General features: G+C 44.4%; 1 protein-coding gene across 1 annotated transcript in view; it reads left to right on the plus strand.

Moving 5' to 3' along the window:
• LOC136634523 (mediator of RNA polymerase II transcription subunit 13-like) overlaps positions 1-20,064 on the plus strand; it is a 195,983-nt gene that overhangs the window by 124,270 nt on the left and 51,649 nt on the right. Inside the window, exons 5-10 of the mRNA XM_066610067.1 lie at positions 3,936-4,081; positions 8,246-8,440; positions 9,937-10,125; positions 13,873-14,035; positions 16,043-16,147; positions 16,372-17,097. Of these exons, the coding sequence (XP_066466164.1) occupies positions 3,936-4,081; positions 8,246-8,440; positions 9,937-10,125; positions 13,873-14,035; positions 16,043-16,147; positions 16,372-17,097 (1,524 nt within the window). The remainder of the gene's footprint in view (positions 1-3,935; positions 4,082-8,245; positions 8,441-9,936; positions 10,126-13,872; positions 14,036-16,042; positions 16,148-16,371; positions 17,098-20,064) is intronic.

A 20,064-nucleotide genomic window follows, 5' to 3' on the forward strand; every position in this document is an offset into this window, starting at 1 on the left:
ATGCATTAATGAATTCCGCCTCTGCTTTTTTTTTTTTTTTTGCTGCATTATATAAGCACCTGAAGCTGTTTTCAAGGGTAACTCGCACTTTAGAGGCAGGCAAATTCCCACGGTAGACATATTGGCGTGTGAAATAAATGGAGATGCCTATAAGGATGTACCAGTCATATACCTCTCTATTTTGCAGATGCAAGCCCCCTTCGTGTGTTAGGTTGGACATAACGATACCCTTCCCATAACCAGTGTGTGGATTTAATCTTTAACTCTTCTGCCAATGAATGTTAGTGGCGTACTTCACGTTGATGATGTTGGTACACCATACCAATTCACATTGCTTTCCACTCTCTTCTGAACTGTTGTTCCCAGGCAAAATTGCATGAGTTTGGTGGGGTGAAGAATATTTCTATATGTAGACTATAAACTCAAGCTGATCCCTTTCCACATGATTCATTGGATACTTTCTGTCACCGCTTGGCTCATACATGGTAGATGTATATATAAAGAGGATGTTTCTTCGTCCAGAAAGAAGCAGTTTTGGAGTGAGTTTGTGTATGTTTGCCTTATCTCTCAATCATAGCGCAGCACAGAAATATAAAACATTCTGTAGGTTTCACAGTATTTGGGTGTACCCAAATAGATCTAGCAGGGAAAGATGTCTGGCCTGCCATTTGACGTGAGACGTAGGCACTCTTCCTTAAAAGCATTTCTGCAAAGTGAGATCTGCAAAGGATCTGCAAGTCCTCCCTTTCCGGTGAATTTGCTTGCAATTCTGGGAAACTTAAAACATTCACGCATTTGCTGGTATCGATCTGGCCTTGTGTGTGTTCCTTATTGATAGGGTAATCTTCAGAAACTGTCGTGCAGCTCTTGTTTCACATTAAGCCTAGGATAGGTTAGTTCAGCAGTAGCAGAAATTTAAAGTGCTGTCCATTGTATATCTTCCCTTTCGTAAGTGTTCCTTGCTTTTTAGTGTGCTTGTGAATTGACTGAGAAATGCATTTCTGCCAGAGCTGGCTCTGAGCCAGAGGGAGTGACCAGGATCACACATGTGGCTATTGTGATTTGGCAGAAATCTGCAGGGTTTGGCTCCCCTGTGCCAACCTCACCCAGAAGCATCTTCGCTGTTGGTGTAATAGTGACCCAGAAGACCAACTTTGTCCAGAGATTCTCAGGCGCATGGTGTGTGTCCCCAGTCTCTGTGTGGTGGTACCTCCTATGTAGGGCAGTCGTATTGCTCCGTGGGAATTGCTGGTATGCTCTCTGGTACGCTCCCTGATCTGACCTGTTAAAAGTTGTTCTGTGGGGAAGTTAGAAGCTTCAGCTTGTTTCAGGGATTTAGCCTTGATCTCTGGCTATATTTGGGAGTGGAGTTGACAAGGAATATAAAAACCTCTGACTTAGTCTTCCTCCATCCCCATAGCCCTAGGACCCCACTTTTTGTAACTTCTCCTGTTTCTCTACTCCTGTGAGTGTGTGTATCCGTCCACTGAGGATTTCACTTCATGCATTGATAGAGTGGATTGTACTTCATAAAGACTTACAGGTCCAGCCTATTTATACACAGATTTTTTATACACGGATTTGTCTCAACACAAATGGCCCCTGCAAATAGAAGGAAAGTGCTGATCCCTGGAGAAGGAGGAATTGCATCCCTCTAAAATCAATTTTAAAAACTGAACAGTCCTTTAACAATAACCCCCTTAATGAAAGAGAGAGGGGGCAGCTGGCTGACAATCCATCAATCCTCCTCTCTCCAGCAGACCCTCCTTTCCCCCTGAGCACATGAAAGAAAGGTGATCCCTTTGCATTGGTGAAGGGAGGGGCTGAGTGTAAACTCTCAGCTCTTTTTAAGCTCTTGGAGGATGACTGATTGATGGATTGCCTTGTTAATGACTCTTATCTTACATCACAAAGGTCAGCAAGGCTGTTTTTAAATCACTGGAGCAAAGAAACTTAGTTTTTAAAACTGATTTGCTATAGTGCGTTTTTTTGCCATCCACATGAGTGCTTGGAAGGGAACGCATGCGAATAATTAGTCTCAACCTGTACTTTGAAATGGATTGGCTGCCAATTGTTGCATAGACATTTCTTGAGGTTTCTACTTGGACACAAACTTCCCTGTCAACTGGGCTGAAGGTTGTACTCTTTTTATAAAAGCTATAGTTGTTGGTGGAAGGTTGATACAAATGTGTGCTTGTTCTGTCCATACTGTTTTGTGGAAGGCCTGTTGTAACTCTGGGACTGGCCTCTTTATAGTCACCCAGTAGTGTAACCAGTCAGTCAAACCACCGCGAGAAGTGCACTAGTGGGGTGCAAGGTGCTTATTCTCTATTGTATAAAGAAGGTTAGATGATAGACATGTGCAAATGCTGTTGTGCCTCAGATGTACAGGCTTCATCTGACTTAAACCTGGGCTATAATGGCTTCATCAGACGTGTGCAGCAATGTGGTCTCCAGAGATATGATGTTCTGGTTGACGTGTCCTTCCCTTTCCTACCATTGCTCTCTCTTTGGGAGAATAAATCTTTTGTGCTTGGGTGAGTTGAAGTCACACCTGATGTTTTTTTCTGCTGCTTATTTTTGGAGATCTCTCTCTCTCTCTCTCTCTCTTTATAGCTGTGTACAAATAGTGTTGCATGCTGCATTTCAAGCAAGTCAGCGCAATTTAGGAAAACACAAATATTTAGAGCAGCCATTTTCAACCACTGTGCCATGGCACATTGGTATGCCACGAATGGCCCCCAGGTGTGCCACAGGAATTTGAGAGAGGGTCATTTATTAGTAGGGCCAATGGGGATGTGAGCCCCCCATTGGCAGCATAGTCTGCTTTGTGAATTGTAAAAAACAAACAAACTGATGGTCTGCCTAGATCATTTTAGTGCCTTGCTAGTGTGCCTTGAGATGGAAAAGGTTGAAAATCACTGATTTAGAGGCTACACCGAAAGCTGTTGTTGCTTATTTAAATACTTCAGCTCTTCATAATCTCAATTTATCAGATTCTCAACTTACAGAATGCGGCGGCCCGTGTGGTCACCGGAGCCAGGCGGTTTGACTCTGTCAGTCCGCTTCTCCGGGGGCTACATTGGCTGCCCATTCGTTTCCGGGCCCAATTCAAGGTGCTGGTTTTGACCTTTAAAGCCCTATACTGCTCTGGGCCAGGATATCTTAGAGACCGCCTACTCCTGTACAATCCGGCTCGCCATCTCAGGTCATCAGAGAAGGCCTTTTTGCAAGTGCCGCCACCCAAGGAGGTCCGGGGGGCGGCTGCAAGAAATAGGGCCTTCTCGGTAGTGGCACCAACATTATGGAACTCCCTTCCCCTTGATTTGAGAATGGCTCCCTCTCTTGAGAGTTTTCGGCGAGGCCTGAAAACACTGTTGTTTAAACAAGCCTTCTGATTTCTGGCCTTCTTAACATTTTTATACATCTTTTAGTTTGTTACAGGCTTGATTCCTCGGTAACTTGCTCTTTTATTCTGTCTTTTAATCTGACTACTGTTTTTATGGCCTCTGTAATGTGTTTTTAAATGTTTGTTATGTATTAATGTTTTTAAAATCTGTTTTTTAATATGTTGTTAGCCGCCCTGGGTCCCTTTAGGGAGAAGGGCGGGATAAAAATAAAGTTTTATTATTATTATTATTATTATTATTATTATTATTATTATTATTATTATTATTATTATTATTATTATTAACTCTTCATAGGATTTCAACCCTCCATAGGGTGAAGTTCTTCTGGGAAGCAGCACCCTTTTCCAGATTTCCAGGCAGAATTTGAGAATGTAGGTGGGATCTTCTGGAAAAGGACCTTGAATGTCTCATTTTTAACTTCAGATAGCATTTTGCGCCTCCACCAACCATCACTTAAGCCATGTGGCTTAAAGACTTAAGCAGCATTTTAAATTATACCTTTTTTGTTTCTCTTTTCTCTTCCAGTGAGCACCTGTCCTGCGCCTTCACATTCTTCCTTCATGGAGAAAGTAACGTATGTACAAGTGTCGAAATTGCCCAGCACCAGCCCATCTATCTCATCAGCGAGGAGCATCTCCATATGGCTCAGTCATCCCCTACTCCATTCCAAGGTGAGTAGTGGTGGTGGTGGGAGGAGGGACAGTGTACACATGCGCTTGCTACCTGTTGTCTTTGTTCTGAAACAATACCTTCCATTAAAAGTAAGGCATGTTGGCACCACCCAGAGTCCATTGGCACCACCCAGTCCTACCAATGAGTTGCATTAATTCAATAAAGCCTGGCATGACACTCAACTAGGGGAAAAACAGAGTATCCATTGTCAGGTGTGCTACTTAATGAGTAAGTGTATTCATTCTGGGACTCCCCAGAGCCCTGGCGTCTGCAGTCATCACTCATCCAAGATTCGTTTTAGCTGCCCAGTATTGGAGAATGCTTTCATTGCAAGAGCCAAAGATGGATAAAGTTCCCCACTTAATAGAAGTGGGAGCTGCAACTTGTTGTTCTGACCGACCTGCAGTTCTAGGTCTCAAGTCTGGATACTTTTGAAAAAAAGAGGTTGTCTCACTAGAATTCTTCTTATGCTTAGCCGGGCCCTTGGTCCATTTGGTTTAGGTTTGCCTGCACTGATTGCCAGCAGCTCTCATCAAGGGTTTCAGACACAGGTCTTAAACCAAGGGCCTTTTGCATGCAAAGCAGGAGCTCTTACTCTGAGCTGCAGCCGCATCTCTCCTTGTTTGCTAAGGAATTGCTTAATCACAACAATAAGCACTGTCTGCTGAGATTTCCTCAGCAAAAAAAGTGCCTTTGCTCTAACCCAAGGGTGTCCAAAGTTTTTGGCAGGAGGCCCACATCATCTCTCTGACACTACATTGGGGGCTGGGGAAAAAAAGAATTAATTTACATTTAAAATTTGAATAAATTTACGTAAATGAATATATTAAAGATGAACTTATGTGAATGAATGACGGTCTTGCAATAGATCAAGGCCTATAAAAGGCCTTGTACAAAGCAAGGCTGGCCTTTCCTTCACTGCCACTGCTGCATCACAGATGTAAAACAGCAAGCAGTGGAGGGAGCCCTCATCCCACAGCTCATGCAAGACGTAATGCTAACCCCAGAGCTCTTAGGTGCTTGTCTGTGTGACACTTGATCCTCCAACCTGCCCCATCCATGAAGTCTTATCAGCCTGAGAATAAGGTGCCACACCTCATATTTTTCAAATAATAACCAACACACAAATCTCACCATTATAGGTTACAGCTTTTAATGAGTCTGTCATTATCAAATGTAGTGGCCAAGTTTTAAAATACGAAAGCTGATTCATTCACGATATCCATGTGCATTTCCTCAAATGGTTTCTTCGGGGTTGGGGAACATGATCTTATTTGGGTGTCCTGTCCGAGCCCGTGGTTTTGGCTTTTGGGGCTGTGTCCTCAGGCTTTTGAACTTCTGCCTCTTTACACCAGTTTGTAACAAGCACAGTTTAAGGATGCATCTGAAAGTATGACTTAGTGCAGGGGTAGCATACATACGATTCGGGGGCCGGATGTGGCCTGCAGAAGCTCTTAATCTAGCCCTTGTGTTCTCCCAGCACCAGCATCAGCTGATCTCAACTGCTGAGCTGTGCTGAGGTGTCACTGCTAAAAGGGCTGCCTGCATGATAATTGGGCTGTCCCATATCTTGAGAACATGATCACAGTGTGTGTATTTTCTGTCATTTTACAGATACTGAATTCCTAAGAGATAAAAGTGCTTATATCTGGTCATTACCAACTTAATGCCATCACTTCTGGCCCTCAGCAGGAGCCTGAATGCGTCTTGGCCCACTGCATGAAATGAGTTTGACATCCCTGATGTAGTGCTACCTGTGCAATCTAAACCAATCATACATGTATTTTTATTCTCTCTCCATACCTTTTTGAAATTCAAGTTTAAGAAGAGTGAGCTGGTGGGTTTTTCCCCCCCAGACCAATTTCCCCACCTCAGATTTCAGCCAAGTGATGGTCCATACAGGAGCTGCTCAGTCTCGGCATTAGTAGGCTTCAGGGTGTGGCTGTTGCTCCACTGATATTCACCTTCCTCTTCTGCTTGATATGCTCCAGGTACCTCTGGGGGAACTCACTGTTGTCCACCATGCTAGTGTATTATTTAGGAGACTTTTATCCCATCTGTTATCCTCGCATCAGTTAAAAACACAATATGACAAAAGCACAACCTGCTTGTCAAGCAGTGATTGCCTTTTAGTGTGTTTTTCTGTCTTTCCACACTTTGAAGAATCAGTTTTTATCAGACCTGGTAATGGTCTTTTGAATCACTTCAAGATGGTTTAATTAAATCGTTGATGCAAATCAGTGATATGAGTTCTGAAAAGAGAGATGGATTTAAATCCAGGTTTCCTACTTTGTAATTAATATATTTTTTTTTCTAAACAAATGTTGTAGTTGGTTGCTATAGCAATTAGCAATTATTGGTCTGCTGCTAAAGGCTGCCTATTATCTAGGAGCATAATCCATAACCTTTGGCCATGCAGCGTGCATCCTTTGGCACTGTAGGGCTATAGTGGCTTAGAGAGACAAGGAAGCCAGTTGTGAAATAGGAGATTGGCTGGTTTTGTGCACTTGGCAGTACTCTAAGCAAGATCAGTTGCTCGACGTCGAGGGCCACAGTTCAGCAGAGCTGAATGTACTCCAGCCTGTTGAAACCAATGAGCTGGAGCATGTTTACGTTTTGTACCTTTTCTTTTTTTTGAAGCAAGGAGTGGTAAATATGGTTCAAAATTGTGTTTTTTTCCCCCCTAAATAGGGAAAATATCTATGTTCTTTGGTTAATAGTTTTAAATCTTAATTTGCTGCAGTATAGAACCTAGCGTGGAGGTCTTCCACAAGGGAGTTGTGCCCCAACCTCAGGTGGGTTGTGGCAGTGTGGCCACCACCATTTTTCTTTGAGACTTGGGTCCACACCGTTTGAACTGTAAGCCTAAGCTTGTCGTCTTAGATGAGCCAAGAAGTCACCAGGGGCTTTGAAGAGGTTGCTTTGGCCACGCTCCTTAATCTTTTGTAGGTCCCCTGAATCTCCCACCCATCTGTTCTTTCCTGTTGCTACAGTCCCTCTGCTCTTTGCCTTTCTTCCTCTTTCTCCCCTTCCTCTTTTCCAAAATTGAATGTATGCTGCTGTTACTCCATTCTGCCTCTTTCCCTCTTCCCAGTGGTCAAGAATGAAAGGGACAGAGCTGCCTAGGAAAAGAGAAACCATGACTGTCCACCAGGCTGTTAAGGGTAGATCCTATGCTGCAGGTTAGGGTTTAAATAGTGGGAAATTCTGGAATCATTTATAAAGGCATTGGGAGATGAAGGGCACAAACATGGACAGAGTGAGAAACCAAGAGGCATGCAGTAAACATGCAATTAGTGTGATTTGTGTGAAAAGCTAGCAGCTGGAGGTCACGTTGCCCTTAATCAGTAATCATCTTACTCCAGAGTTATGCTCAGATTTGAAATCCTGAGCCCAGCTGCCTAAAAGCCATCAGATGGACTTAAACAATGACACTTGAGGGGAAGAAAAAGCCATAATTATTTTTGAGCTGCTGCCTGTTTGCCATTAAAGTTTCAAATCTTTCTGCAGCACCTCAGCTGAGGCCCAGCCAACTCTCTTGCGAGGCTGCGCAGAGTACTTGAAGGCTTTGGGATGGTGGTTGCCTCTTTGCCCAATTGGCACTTTTCAAGTGGTGCTCTTACATGTAGCAGGGGAAGAATTACTCTCCTTATTTGCACCAGAACAGTTGTCTTTTCTAGTGGCTGTGTGCTGGGATTTCTTCTGCAACGTTTTGGATTGTGAGCCCTTTGGGGGCAGGGAACCATTTAAAGCCATTTGATTTTCTCTGTAAGTGGCTTTGTGAACTTCTTTGATGAAAAGCAGTATATAAACGTTCTTATTGTCAGGTAGCAAATTTTAAATTGAATTATCACAATGTCGTGTGTTCTGCTAGGATAAAAACAAGATTATTTCAGTGGACCTGATTGATACACTTCTGCCTTTTCAATGTGTATTTCAATTAGCTTTGTACAGGAAGTGGCTCCTCTTTAGAACTGGATGCTTGATTTATTATGTTCAATTGTGTATTAAGCCCTGTAAGCTGTGTTGTGCGGATGTTTTAATCTGAAAGGACAGGATATAAATTTCTTAAACAGAGACTTACAGGGGGAGGTATGAATGATTGCTGCTAGACTGGATTGAGGCTGCCTGCTGATCCGTCTGGTTTTTTTTGGTTTCATCAGTTTTGATAAGCCCTTATGGTTTAAGCGGCACTCTGACTGGCCAAGCGTACAAGATGTCGGACCCAGCAACCCGTAAGCTCATCGAGGAATGGCAGTATTTTTACCCAATGGTGTTGAAGAAGAAAGAGAGCCTGAAAGAGGATGACGAACTGGGATACGATGATGATTTTCCTGTGGCTGTTGAAGTCATAGTTGGTGAGATTATATATTTCTGCTTGAAGAATTTATTCTTTTCTCTTGGGGGTTGACTTAAAATTCAAGTAGCTCTGATGGATTGGGGATCTGCAATCCGGATCTGTTTTTAATATTGGGTTATTCTGAATGTGGATGTCCGGGGAAGGTATGCCCCACAGAGGCAAGTCTTCCCTTCCCCCATATCCAAGTGGTTCCCAAATGTTTTTGACTGATGGATCCCTTGAGCTATTGGGCCATGGCTCCCCATTAGGGCTACAGTGCTACACACTGTATAGGACGGCAGGTTTTCGCAAGGATTCTACAGATCCCCTGGCTGGTTTCCAGGGCTCCCTGGGGATCTTCGGCTCACAGTTTGGGAACCATTGCGGTTTGTCTTCAATCCAGTGGGGGAGCAGGATGATCCACCTTCCTGTCTCTCTTGTGCTGATCCAGAATCACAAAGGACTCCTTATCAACAATAGCCCTGCCATTGTTGACGTATCTCCTGGTGTACCCAAAGTCTCCTCATCCCATCCTTCTCCCATGAGGCATCCACAGCTCCCCTTCCCCAAAGATTGTGTTTTTATGTGATGGAATTACAAATCTCAGTGGTGCCTGCCTTTCAGTCCCCACCTGTTAGCCAGTGGAGGCAACCAGGACTGCACTAGGAAGTTTTCCTACATGAAACACTTTTCCTCAAGGCCTGCCAGCTGTGTTTTCTTGGGTTTAGATGTCCAGCTATCACAGTCCAGCATGAGACCTTTAAGATCTGGTATCTCTTACAGGTTATGCTCTTAGGCTATTTGTGTTCCCTTAAAGCACCCATTTCCAGAATTAAACAGTTCTGATGAACATATGAATCTGTCTTCTGTTGAGGCAGGTCTAGTTCAAGTTTATCTATGTTGTCTGGTAATGATTCTCCTGAGATTTAGAAGCGTAACCTTTCCAGTCTGACCTGGAGGCACTGCTAGAAATTGCACCTGGTACTTCTTGCATGCAAAGCAGATACTCAGACACCAAACTACAGCTCCTTCCAAAAAATGTCTAAAGGTGTGGACCCTCTTTCTGCTAGAAGAGCACAGGCCTGACCTGGAATTGAACCCCATAACCTAGTGGTTTTCAAACTGTAGGTCTGGGATGCACCAGTGAGTCAAGACCCAATTTTTGGTAGTTCGTGAAACTGACAGCGCAGATTAGGCTATGTGTATTTAGGGTTAAACAAGCTGCTACTTAGGAGAGGGTGAGCACTGCTGGCCCAATCACTATTAAAACCACACCCCATGGCGTTTATACATCAGGTAGCAGACTCTAGGGTCTCTAATAAGTTTGAGAACCACTGCCATAACTTATTGCACCAGTGAGGCTTGTACTTCTAGTCCAACCACCCAACTATATCTTAACTGTAATTATAGCTTTAAAAGCTTTTGCATTGAATCAGAAATGTTGCTTTTGTTACAGGTGAAAAAAAGAAGGAGCAATAATAATCACACCTAATTTTTTTCTCCTTTTCTAAACAGGTGGTGTCCAAATGGTATATCCTTCAGCCTTTGTCCTCATCTCTCAGAATGACATTCCTGTCTCCCAGAGCACTTCCACACCTGGAGGCCATAGCACCATGGCACAGCCAGGAGCTGGAAGCGTGAAGGATCCCAGCAGTTGTGGAATATTACTCACACCTCCCACCTCTCCAGAGCAGACTGTGATAGGTAAGGAGGCTGCCTGTCCCACAAAACGTAGTGTTCACTGGGGTGTCATATCCAAAACAAGCAACACCCCAGCTGGGTAAATGAAGTAATAGACTTAGATAAAAATCATGAACCTGGGCCCTTCTGCATGCAAAGCAAATGGTGTGTCAGGAGTGTCATTTGGTTGGGATTGGGAAGGGGGCGATTGCATTCATTTTTGCTGGTCCATCTCCCTTCAGGCTTCACTGTTTAGCTGAAACTAGCATGAAGTGCTGTAGATCATGTATGCATTGCACAAACTTGGTGATAATGTTTTCTGTAATCCACTAAGTGCTGTGCAGGTATTTATTCATCCACGTGCAAGGTTTCTGAATTACTTATAGTTTGGTCAACTGCTCCAGCAACAGTTAATTGCGGCTCTTAAAACTGTGGGTTCTGGTGAGTTATACCACTGAGCTCCTTTGGTGGTTGGTTAGAAATTAATCTGACCACCAAGGGTGTAGTGGGATTTGTTAAGCTTAGAAGACATTCGCCACTTAATTCAATCTAGATGGCTTGTGTCCTTGCCAAAACCTGAGATTTCCGAGGCGGTGTCTGTTGCAAGGTTGGGAAGGGTGAAGTTGCAATTCTGCCAGCCCTTGGAAAATGAAGGGAAGGATCTGGTGTCTGGTTGAAGCTCAGTGGGTGACCCCGAAATGTTGTGAGATTAACTTTTGCCACCTGGCTGTTGAGGAGAAAAATTAGTTGTTTTTGGCAAACTGGCAACCGTATATGTTGTATCTTCTTATTTTAAAACGGCAATAAAATACATTCTAGGACAGCTGAAATTAAGAAGGGCTCATGGCCTGAACTGGTAGAATCAAATTATGTTCAGTCTGATCAGAAGAGGTTGCTGTGGCAAGATATAAATGCTTAGAGGAGGGCACGCCAACTGCTGGGTGAGTGTGGCAGTCCATGAATGCAAAAGACCAGGACTGTGAAAATCCCAGCAATGTGATCCTGGCACCCATTTCTTTAATCTTGTGCCAGCCAATGTCTAAAATTGTGTCGCTGGTATCCAGGAATCTGAAACATGGGTTTTTTCCTCTTACAAAAGATTGTGTCACGGTAGGGTCATTCAGAGAGATTGCCACGGCTCAGATTTGTGCATTTCAGCCATTCAATTGGTATTGTGGATTTGTGTGATTGGAGTAGCCCCTTGTGAGGAGATGTTTGCTCACAGTGTAGTAAGAACTGAGTTAGAGCAGGATGCAACTTCCCAGCTTGGCTTGCAGACATCTGAAGCCACAAGAAACCAAGCCTTAAAGAATACAGGAGCCAACTCTGAAGTCCGGTTCAGCCCTGGCAGACACGGCTATCAACAAGTTGATTTTTTTTATCCCTCCTCTACTCGGCTGCAGTGTTGCTTTGGCTGCTTTGGCTGCATTCAGTGTTTTATTCATAAGGCATTTTTTTTTCTGGCCATGCCAGACATAAGAACAAGGAGTTCTGTAAACATGTTTGACCTTGTTGAGGATTTGTGCTATTACGTCCTTTCCCAGTTCAGCGCCTGTGATATGCAGTTAGGAAGCTAAACAAACTTGAAGCTCCCTCTGCTGTTCTCATTGTGATTGAGAGAAGCTGCCGCTGTGCTTTTCATAACTACGTTTTTTTTAAAAAGTGCTGTAATTTTTTAAACTACGTTTAAAAAAAAATGCTGTAATGCTCTGGCTAAAGTCAGAGGTGAGGAGGAGGAAAAGGGAGAATCTGCATCTGTAAACAACGTCAGGGTCATGCTCTGGAGTCGAAATGTGCTCTTATGTGGCAAGTGGATAGAGAGATTTCCCCCCCCTCCCTTTCACATCACTAGAATAAGGTGACATCCAGTGATTTGCAGGAGATTCAGGATGGGGGGAAAGAAAGAAAGTGCTGCTTCACACAGAACACTGTTAATCTATTAAACTCACCGCCACAGGGCATAGGAATGTCCACCAGCTTAGGTAGTTTTAAAAGGAGATTGGTTGTACATGAAGGACAAGTGCCTCAGTGGCTACTAGCGATTCAGTACATATGAAGAGTCCCGCTGAATCAAGCCAAAGGCCCCATCTGGTCCAGCTTCCTGTATCTCACAGTGGCCCACCAGATGCCTCAGGGGGCACACAAGACACCGAACCCCATTTGCAGAGGAAATAAGAGTGGGTGAAGGGAATACAATTCTCTCCTGCTTGTGGGCTTCCGAGAGGCATCTGGTGGGCCAGTGCACAAAACAGGATGCTGGACTAAGTGCTGCTTACACCTGATCAAAAAGTGGGCTTCTTCTATTCTTATCAGATACATGGCTTAATGGTACAGATATGGGTTACGCTCCGCAGTTTCCTAGTTTAATTTGAGGTTTTGTTCTGTGCAGTGCATATGGGACATCTGTTTATGATCAGCTGTTCGGTTTAAGTGGATATGCACCTTGAACTTCAGTTATGTTACTGGCCTGTCAGTATTGTATATTCTAAAAAGTTATGAATAAATGCTGTATTGGAAACAAAGCAAGGGAACATGACCCTTTCTCTTGCTTAGCTCTCAGCCATACATAAATTTTTAGCAATGGCTTGCGTGTTACAGAACTGGCCTCATTCAGGCATAGCGTCAAACCCTGATTTGGAGTTACGTGAGAGAGACTTGGGATGTCTCTACTCCCCTCATGTCCTTCCTGACTTTTTCTTTTTCATCAACCCATAGTTTGCTATACCTTCCAAATCAGGAAAACCATGATATGTCTTCAAGCCAGAACTGGAAACTGCAATCAAGTTTGTACTTTCTAATTCTGATCTACCTGGTTTGGATGCAAGCAACACACTGTGGTTTGGCATGAAAAGTGGAGCAGGGAATTGGAGTAGGCTCAATCAACTGTGTCATGCCAGATCAGTGGTTTGGGTTGCAACTGAGCTGAACTACAGAAAGTTCTAACTTAAAGTTATTTAGTTTTAAATCATTTCATTATAAAGTTGATGAGAAAATAAAATGAATTCTTGGCCAGGGCCACTGTCCGTGTGGAGTTTACACATTTTCCGCATGCCTGCAAGAGTTTTCTCTAGTCCAGAAAGCTCTCATTAAATAAATGTTTAATATTAGAAGTGTTTTGGGTCTTTATTTACAAGTTTGGTGATATTTTTATGAAATATGCTGTAGGAACCTAACTTGTTTACATATATCAGTTATCCAGTAGTAAAGTTGGTTTCGTTATAACTCATTTTACTGAACGTTCTAGTTTCCAAGAACCTTGGAAACTTTGGGCACCAAGATGCAGGTCTCTTGTTGTCTGGTGCGCTCCCTGGGGCTTTTGGTGGGCCACTGTGAGATATAGGAAGCTGGACTAGATGGGCCTATGTCCTGATCCAGCAGGGCTGTTCTTATGTTCTTAACCTATCCACGACTAAGTGAGGGCTTGCTGTATAGTTTTGATGATGTAGATCAGCTTATAATAAGTGTTAAGTGTAAGAAATACCCAAGATATACAGTCGTTCCTGAATTGCAGTATCGGAGTGGGAGAAACTAACCCTAGCTGCAAATGAATACTGCTTGTATTTTATTTCAGTAACTCCTTAAATGTGTCTGTTGAGTTGTTTTTTTTCTTGTAATGGATGAGTGGATGTACTATTGAGTTGGTTCTCCTTGAAATCTGCCTTCTTTGAAGAGATGTAATTCTAACATCAAGACTGATGCCTGATCCCAAAGCTCCAGAGAACATCTTGTCACTGAAAGGGTTCTTCAGCCTGTTACTCTTTTATCTTATAGGTGACAGTGGTGGGATTTCAAGCATGGTCAGTCATCCAGCAGCACCGGACGGGATGGTCACAGCTCAGAGTCCAAAGAAGTCAGTGAAGGTCCCTCCCAAATTCCAGAATCGCATGGTTCACAGAGTTTGGAAGGAGTGCATCCTCAACAGGCCGCAGTCCAAGTAAGAGTCTAGCTTTGTCTGTTTCCTGTGTTACAAACTGAACAGGCATCCCCCGTAACAGTGATCTCTATATCTGCGGTTTTCAAACTCTCCGGGAGTTTGAAACCTGCAGTATTTGCAGGGGGGGAGGAGGCCGCAGGGGAAGGGGGAAGGCAGGGGTCTGCAGGGACTGGGGTGCACCCTCCAGTCCCTGCAGCAGCAGTCCCTGTGTGCGGTGAGCCCTATGCGAGCGCCTGCGGGGCGCCCCAGGTCAGGGAAAGGGGGGCAATCGCGCTCCACTTCCGCTTTTGCGGAGGCAGAGCAGATAGCTACACTCTCCCTGACCTGGGGTGCCCTGCAGGCGCTCGCGCAGGGTTCCCTGCACACAGGGACGGCTGCTGCAGGGACTGGAGGGTGCACCCCAATCCCTGCAGCCCCATCAGAAGGGAAAGCAGAGTGATCGTGCTCTGCTTCCGGTTTTGCAGAGTGGGGCGCAATCGCTCAGCTTTCACTTTTCCTGACCTGGGGAGCCCTGCCGAAGGTTGTGCAGGGCTCCCCGCACCCCCGGGAGGCTGCAGGAGGCTTGCATCGAGGCTTGCTGCAGGAGGCTGCATCGCGCCGCTGCCTTCCCCCTGTCTCCTGGCTTCCCCTACCCCTTAAGGGGGCAGAGGCCAGGACCCACAGGCTGGGGCGTCACGACGCCCCAGTTTGAATACCACTGTCTTATATCATAGACAGTGTCTGCATTTTAATATTTCTCATAGGGGAAGGCAGAAGGTTGAAGGTTAGTGGCTGTTTCAGTCATGGGCTTGATTTGAAAATCAAGATCCGCTTCTTAGTTGTGCAGGTTGACTTCAGTAGATATATTGTAAGCACTGAGGTTTATGTAGGAGCCACATTTGAGAGACACGCTCAGTACACTTGATGCTTAGAGATGCATAGAAATACCTGTGCATCTGTCCAGCCAGCTGCTTCTCTGAGCTTTCAGAAGTTTAGGAACTTCAAGGTCTGCGCTCTTCTTTGAAAGAAAAGTCATCCTATGGGAAAGATTGGACAAAGTCTAGAGTGTTGCATGGCTTGGATAAAAAAAAATGGAGAAAACCTTTTTTTATCTTTGCATCATTTGCTTGGCAGTTCAGTGAAGTGGTTCACCTACACTGAGCATGCAGATTTCAAAAGGAAAGTGGAAACTTGGGAAGGCTAGATTCAGCCTTGGTTGGTCACATCTGATGCTTTCAAATAGGAGAACGTTTTTGTTATATAGTGACTTAGGAATACATTAAATGCCAAAATATAACCCATTGGGAATGTGAAATTCAGTCCAGCATCATTGTCCCCTGCCCCCCAAAAACAAATCTGGACTGCAGAGGTAAAAGAGAACATGTCTCCTAGAATAGTGGTGGCCAAACGTGTTTTAACCCATTTCTGCCCATCCCACTGGAGTACACATTTGGTCCCTGTTGCATATACACACCAGAAATAGCTTAATGGAAGAGCCATATACAATTAGCTTCAGATGTTTGAGACCCACACTATTTAAGAAGCATTTAAATTCTTGACTATATTTACTCGCAATGAATGTTAAACTTGTGTTTTAATCCAGCGGATTCTCAGTTTATACCTGATGTATAAATTATAAGGCCTGAAAATTTCTTTACTGTTCATTTTAGATAAACAGTAGCAGAAAGGAGCTCAGCCAACATATTCCTGAAAGTCACACATTATCTGTCAAAGACTACATGTGGCTCAATGGCCACAATCTGGTCACCTCTGTACTAGAACATTTAAGTGACTCCTGAATCTTTCAGGCACCTCCAGATTGTCTGACTTCATCATACCCTATCACATCATTGTCTGGGGCAGGGAACCTCCTCCTCCAAAGCTGATTTGGAATATTCAGTTCTTGGCTTGAGAACCAGTGATCAATGCACACTTCTCCTTTCTCTCTCTCTCCTTTTTTAAGATCTATGATTGTGAAATAAGGCTTGAGTCGATGCTGATGCTGTTGCATATTTTTATTCCTACCAGGCGGAGTCAAATAACTGCTGCAAATGTGGAAGAAGAAGCCCCCAACAATGGTGCTTCTTGGGATTTTGTTGATCCAGTCCAAAGAGTCTGCTGTTCCTGCTCTAGGTAGGTACAAAAGAGAATAATTTAGGCATGGTAAGCGTATTGTGGGTGGCACAGAGTTCCAAATTCCCTTGTTAACAGTCTTGCGTAGCTTGTGCATAACCAAGTTCATAGATCTTCTTCAAGCAGTCAGATACGTCTGCAGCTCAAGCTGGCGGCTTCTTTAGCCCCATTATGCTTTGCAGCCAGCCCCCTTGGTATAAAACACCCTGCTTTTCTCTTTTCAGGCACAAGCTTCTCAAGCAGCGCTGTGCGGTGGGTTCTAGCCGGCCACCAACGATATCCCAACCAGGGTTTGGTGTAGGATCCTCATCCTCTTCCTCCTTGCCACCTCCTGCCTCGAAGCACAAAATGACAGAGAGGCAAGAGAAGTCGGAAAAACTCCAGAAGAGATCACTGCTACCATTTCACCATCGTCCCTCCATCGCTGAAGAGCTGTGTATGGAACAGGATCCATCAGGGCAGACACTGGCGTTGGCAGGAATGGAGCCGTCCTTGGAAACCCCAAGCAGTAGGAAATATGAGAAGCAGCTCCCCCTGCCACCAAGGCACCCAAGCAAGCAAGCAAATTTGAATCCTATGGATTCCCCCCATTCCCCCACCTCCCCTTTGCCTCCTACACTTAGTCCCCAGCCAAGAGGACAGGAAGCTGACAATCTGGACCCGCCCTCCGTTCCTGTGAATCCAGCCCTCTACAGCAACGGGTTAGAGCTCCAGCCAATGGCCAGCTCGGAGGACAGGACGGTTCTGGTAGGTCAGAGGCTGCCTCTCATGGCTGAAGTCAGCGAGACCACGCTATACTGTGGGGTCATCCACAACCAAGACTCATCAAATAAATGGCAGGGATACATGCTTCCTTCAAACGAGGATCCTGAGTTCAGGCCACCAGAACTCCAGTGTGAGCGATACGACACCAGGATGGATGTTGCCTCAGAAAGCACTGCACTGAAAAGGTAAGAACACCTCGCAAACCTTCTTGCCCATTTTGCCGTTTAAAATTGTTTCGGATGTCACTGGGGACAAAAGAGGGTTTTTCGAATGACCTGGAACATGCTAACAAGTTGCACTTATGCTTAACAATATGTGATATCATTAGAGAATTAGCTTGTGTGTTTGTAAGGAAAACAAACTCTAGAATTGCATGTCAAATGTTTCTATACTCATAAGCTTTTGCATAGCCCTTTCTGAGTTTGCAACCTGCTCCTTTTTTAATATCTTGGTCTAGTCCCCTGTAAGGTATTATTCTCCCCATATTGCAGAGGAGGACAACTGAGGCTACAGATTCTGTATCTGAATCAGAATGAGGTTTGCACAAGTGCCTTTTGAAATTGCCTTGTTCTGTGTCTCTGCAGCAGCAATTTTCAACCTTTTTCATCTCATTGCACACTGAGGAGGCACTACAATTGTCAAGGCACACCATCAGTTTTTTTTTTAACAGTTGGTAATCCACACTGCACTGCCAGTGAGGGTCTCACATCCCTCATTGGCCCCTACTAATATATGACCCTCCCCCAAACTCTGTGGCATGCCTGCAGACTGTTGATGGCGCACCAGTGACCATGGCACAGTGTTTGAAAATTGCTGCTCTAGAGATTAGGTAATGGCATGTTTGGGGTGGGAAAGGAGATCTAGAACCCCACTGGATCAGACCAAAGCCCATCTAGTCCTCCTTCCTATTCACAGGGAGCACACAAGACAACAAGATCTCTGCTTCCCTGTGCCACTCCATTACATCTGGCATTCTTAGGCAGCCTGCTGCTAAAATCAGGAGGTTGTGCATATCCCTCATGGCTTGTAACCTGTGATGAACCTTTCCTCCATAAATCTGTCCAATTCCCTTTTAAAGGCATCCAGGCCAGATGCCATCACCCCATCCTGTGACAAGGAGTTCTACAGACTAACTACAGTAGCTGGCTGCATGAGCATTTGGGTCTTGTGTTGACATTCATGAAACTGAATAAACGTATGCCGTGAAAATTGCTATATGCAGGGCTATTTTGTGATCTGTGCAAAACTGTAGTACTGTAAACAGTAGTTTTATTTATATGTTACAGCAATGTGTCCATTAAGGCCATGTTGTGCTTTATTATTTAGGGGGATGAGTCAGGAATGGACAGATTGTGTATAATTTTTTTAAAAAATAAGACCCGTAACAGGTGTGTTTTGTGGTCAATTCGCAAACTTTTAGTTAATGCAACTTCCTCTTGTGTGGAAGAGCTTATATGTGCTTGTGGAGCAGTATAATTTCCATGAACGAGTAAAATCTTAGAAGAGCTTCCCCACAGTTGCTCAAGACCAAATACTACAATATGTGTTGCTTTTAAAAGAACATTTGCTTTTAAAAATAGGCAGTGTATTTATATAGCCACGGGAAACACTTGAGATTATTTTAGCATGGGGGGGGGGGAGGCCAAGCCAAGTTCCTCTTCTCATTTGTAAATATTTGGGAGGGTGTGCTCAATAAAGGGAAGAGTGATTTCTAAGCCATGAGAGTGAACATGTTTCTATGGGGCCGACTGTGGGTCACGCAGCAGTTGTGTAGTGTTAGCTTTTCCAGATTTCTAGTTTCAGTTCCTTTGTGCGGGAAGCCTCAAGCAGGCATTTCGCTTTGACTGTTGCTGAAATGCCTGCATCTGCACATTGTCCAACCCAGGCTGCAATCCTGTGCGTGCTTTCTTGGGAGTAAGCCCCAATGAGCACAAGTAGGCATGCCTAGGATTGCCCTGCTAATCTCATTTTGTCACAAATCAGAGTGGCTGTCTGGAATTGATTGTGTAAAATAGCTCTAGGCCACCTTGCAGTCCTGTCAAAGGTGACTTGGAAGGTATCATAACACAACTTGAAGCTCCCAGTCAGAGCAAACCAGTAATTGAAATGGGGGCAACAGACAGAAACTCATCAGACAACCAGCAAAGCCCAAAGAGCTCAAGAGAGAGCTAACTGAAACAGGGAAGTCATGAAAACATTGGGCAATACAAATCACAGGTGTGCATGTGCAGTGGGATGGGAGAGAAGACTCCTAGCTCAGTAATGTCACATCACACTTTGTAATTAGGTGTCACTGGGGGAAATGGGAGGCAGGCTTCATGGGCTTTAAGTGAGCATCTCATGTAGTGACTAGGTCTGATCTAAGATGCTAGAGCAGACAAGATGTCTCCCGCAGACAAGGCTGGGGAGCTGTATTCTCAAACTGTATCAGAAGAAGAGGAGTTTGCTGGCATTTCTTGGTGTCTGCCATTCAGGTACCTCCCTTGAATTCTGCTCTTACAGAGAGAAGAGAGGCTTCTTGACTTTTGTGCTCTAGCAAAGCCCTGTAGATCTCAGGCCAAAGGGAATGGGTTGTAAGCCTGGGATTAGAGATGATTATGTGGATTCTGAAGAAAAGGCTGTTGCTTTAAATTGGGTGCCCCTGAGGATAAGAAGTGATTACGTGAGGATGCGACAAATACTTTATTGGCAGCTCTTGAAAGTAAACACAGTGAATCCGCTCCTCGCTTCCTGGTTGAGTAGGTTCTCTGAGCCTCAGGAGTGGTGGCTGCTTGATTTAAGGGCCGGAGAGCAGAGTGTGCCATGTTGAAAGAGAACCGGTTATGGTTAGAGAGCTATTTCCACAGCACCAGGCCCAGAAAGTGAACAGACTTTTCTGTAGTCGTGGCCATGAGCAGAGAGTCTTATCTGAAGGAAGCGTCTAGATTCAAGGAGATAAATCATTATGAATGTTGAAGTCCACAGTGCGAAAAGTGGATCAGAAGTGAGCTAAGATCCAAGCTAGGTGCTTCACTTTCCATGGATATATTCACTGATGTGGTGAGTAAGGTGGATCATTACCATGGGTTGCTTTCTCTCAGCCTCAGTCCTTCCCTCTGCAATATGAGCGTAATAATAATTTCATTGCAGTGCGTTGAATGCTCAGAAAGTCT

The sequence above is a fragment of the Tiliqua scincoides genome, chromosome 14 (assembly GCF_035046505.1).
Source record: "Tiliqua scincoides isolate rTilSci1 chromosome 14, rTilSci1.hap2, whole genome shotgun sequence".
Lineage (NCBI taxonomy): Eukaryota > Metazoa > Chordata > Lepidosauria > Squamata > Scincidae > Tiliqua > Tiliqua scincoides.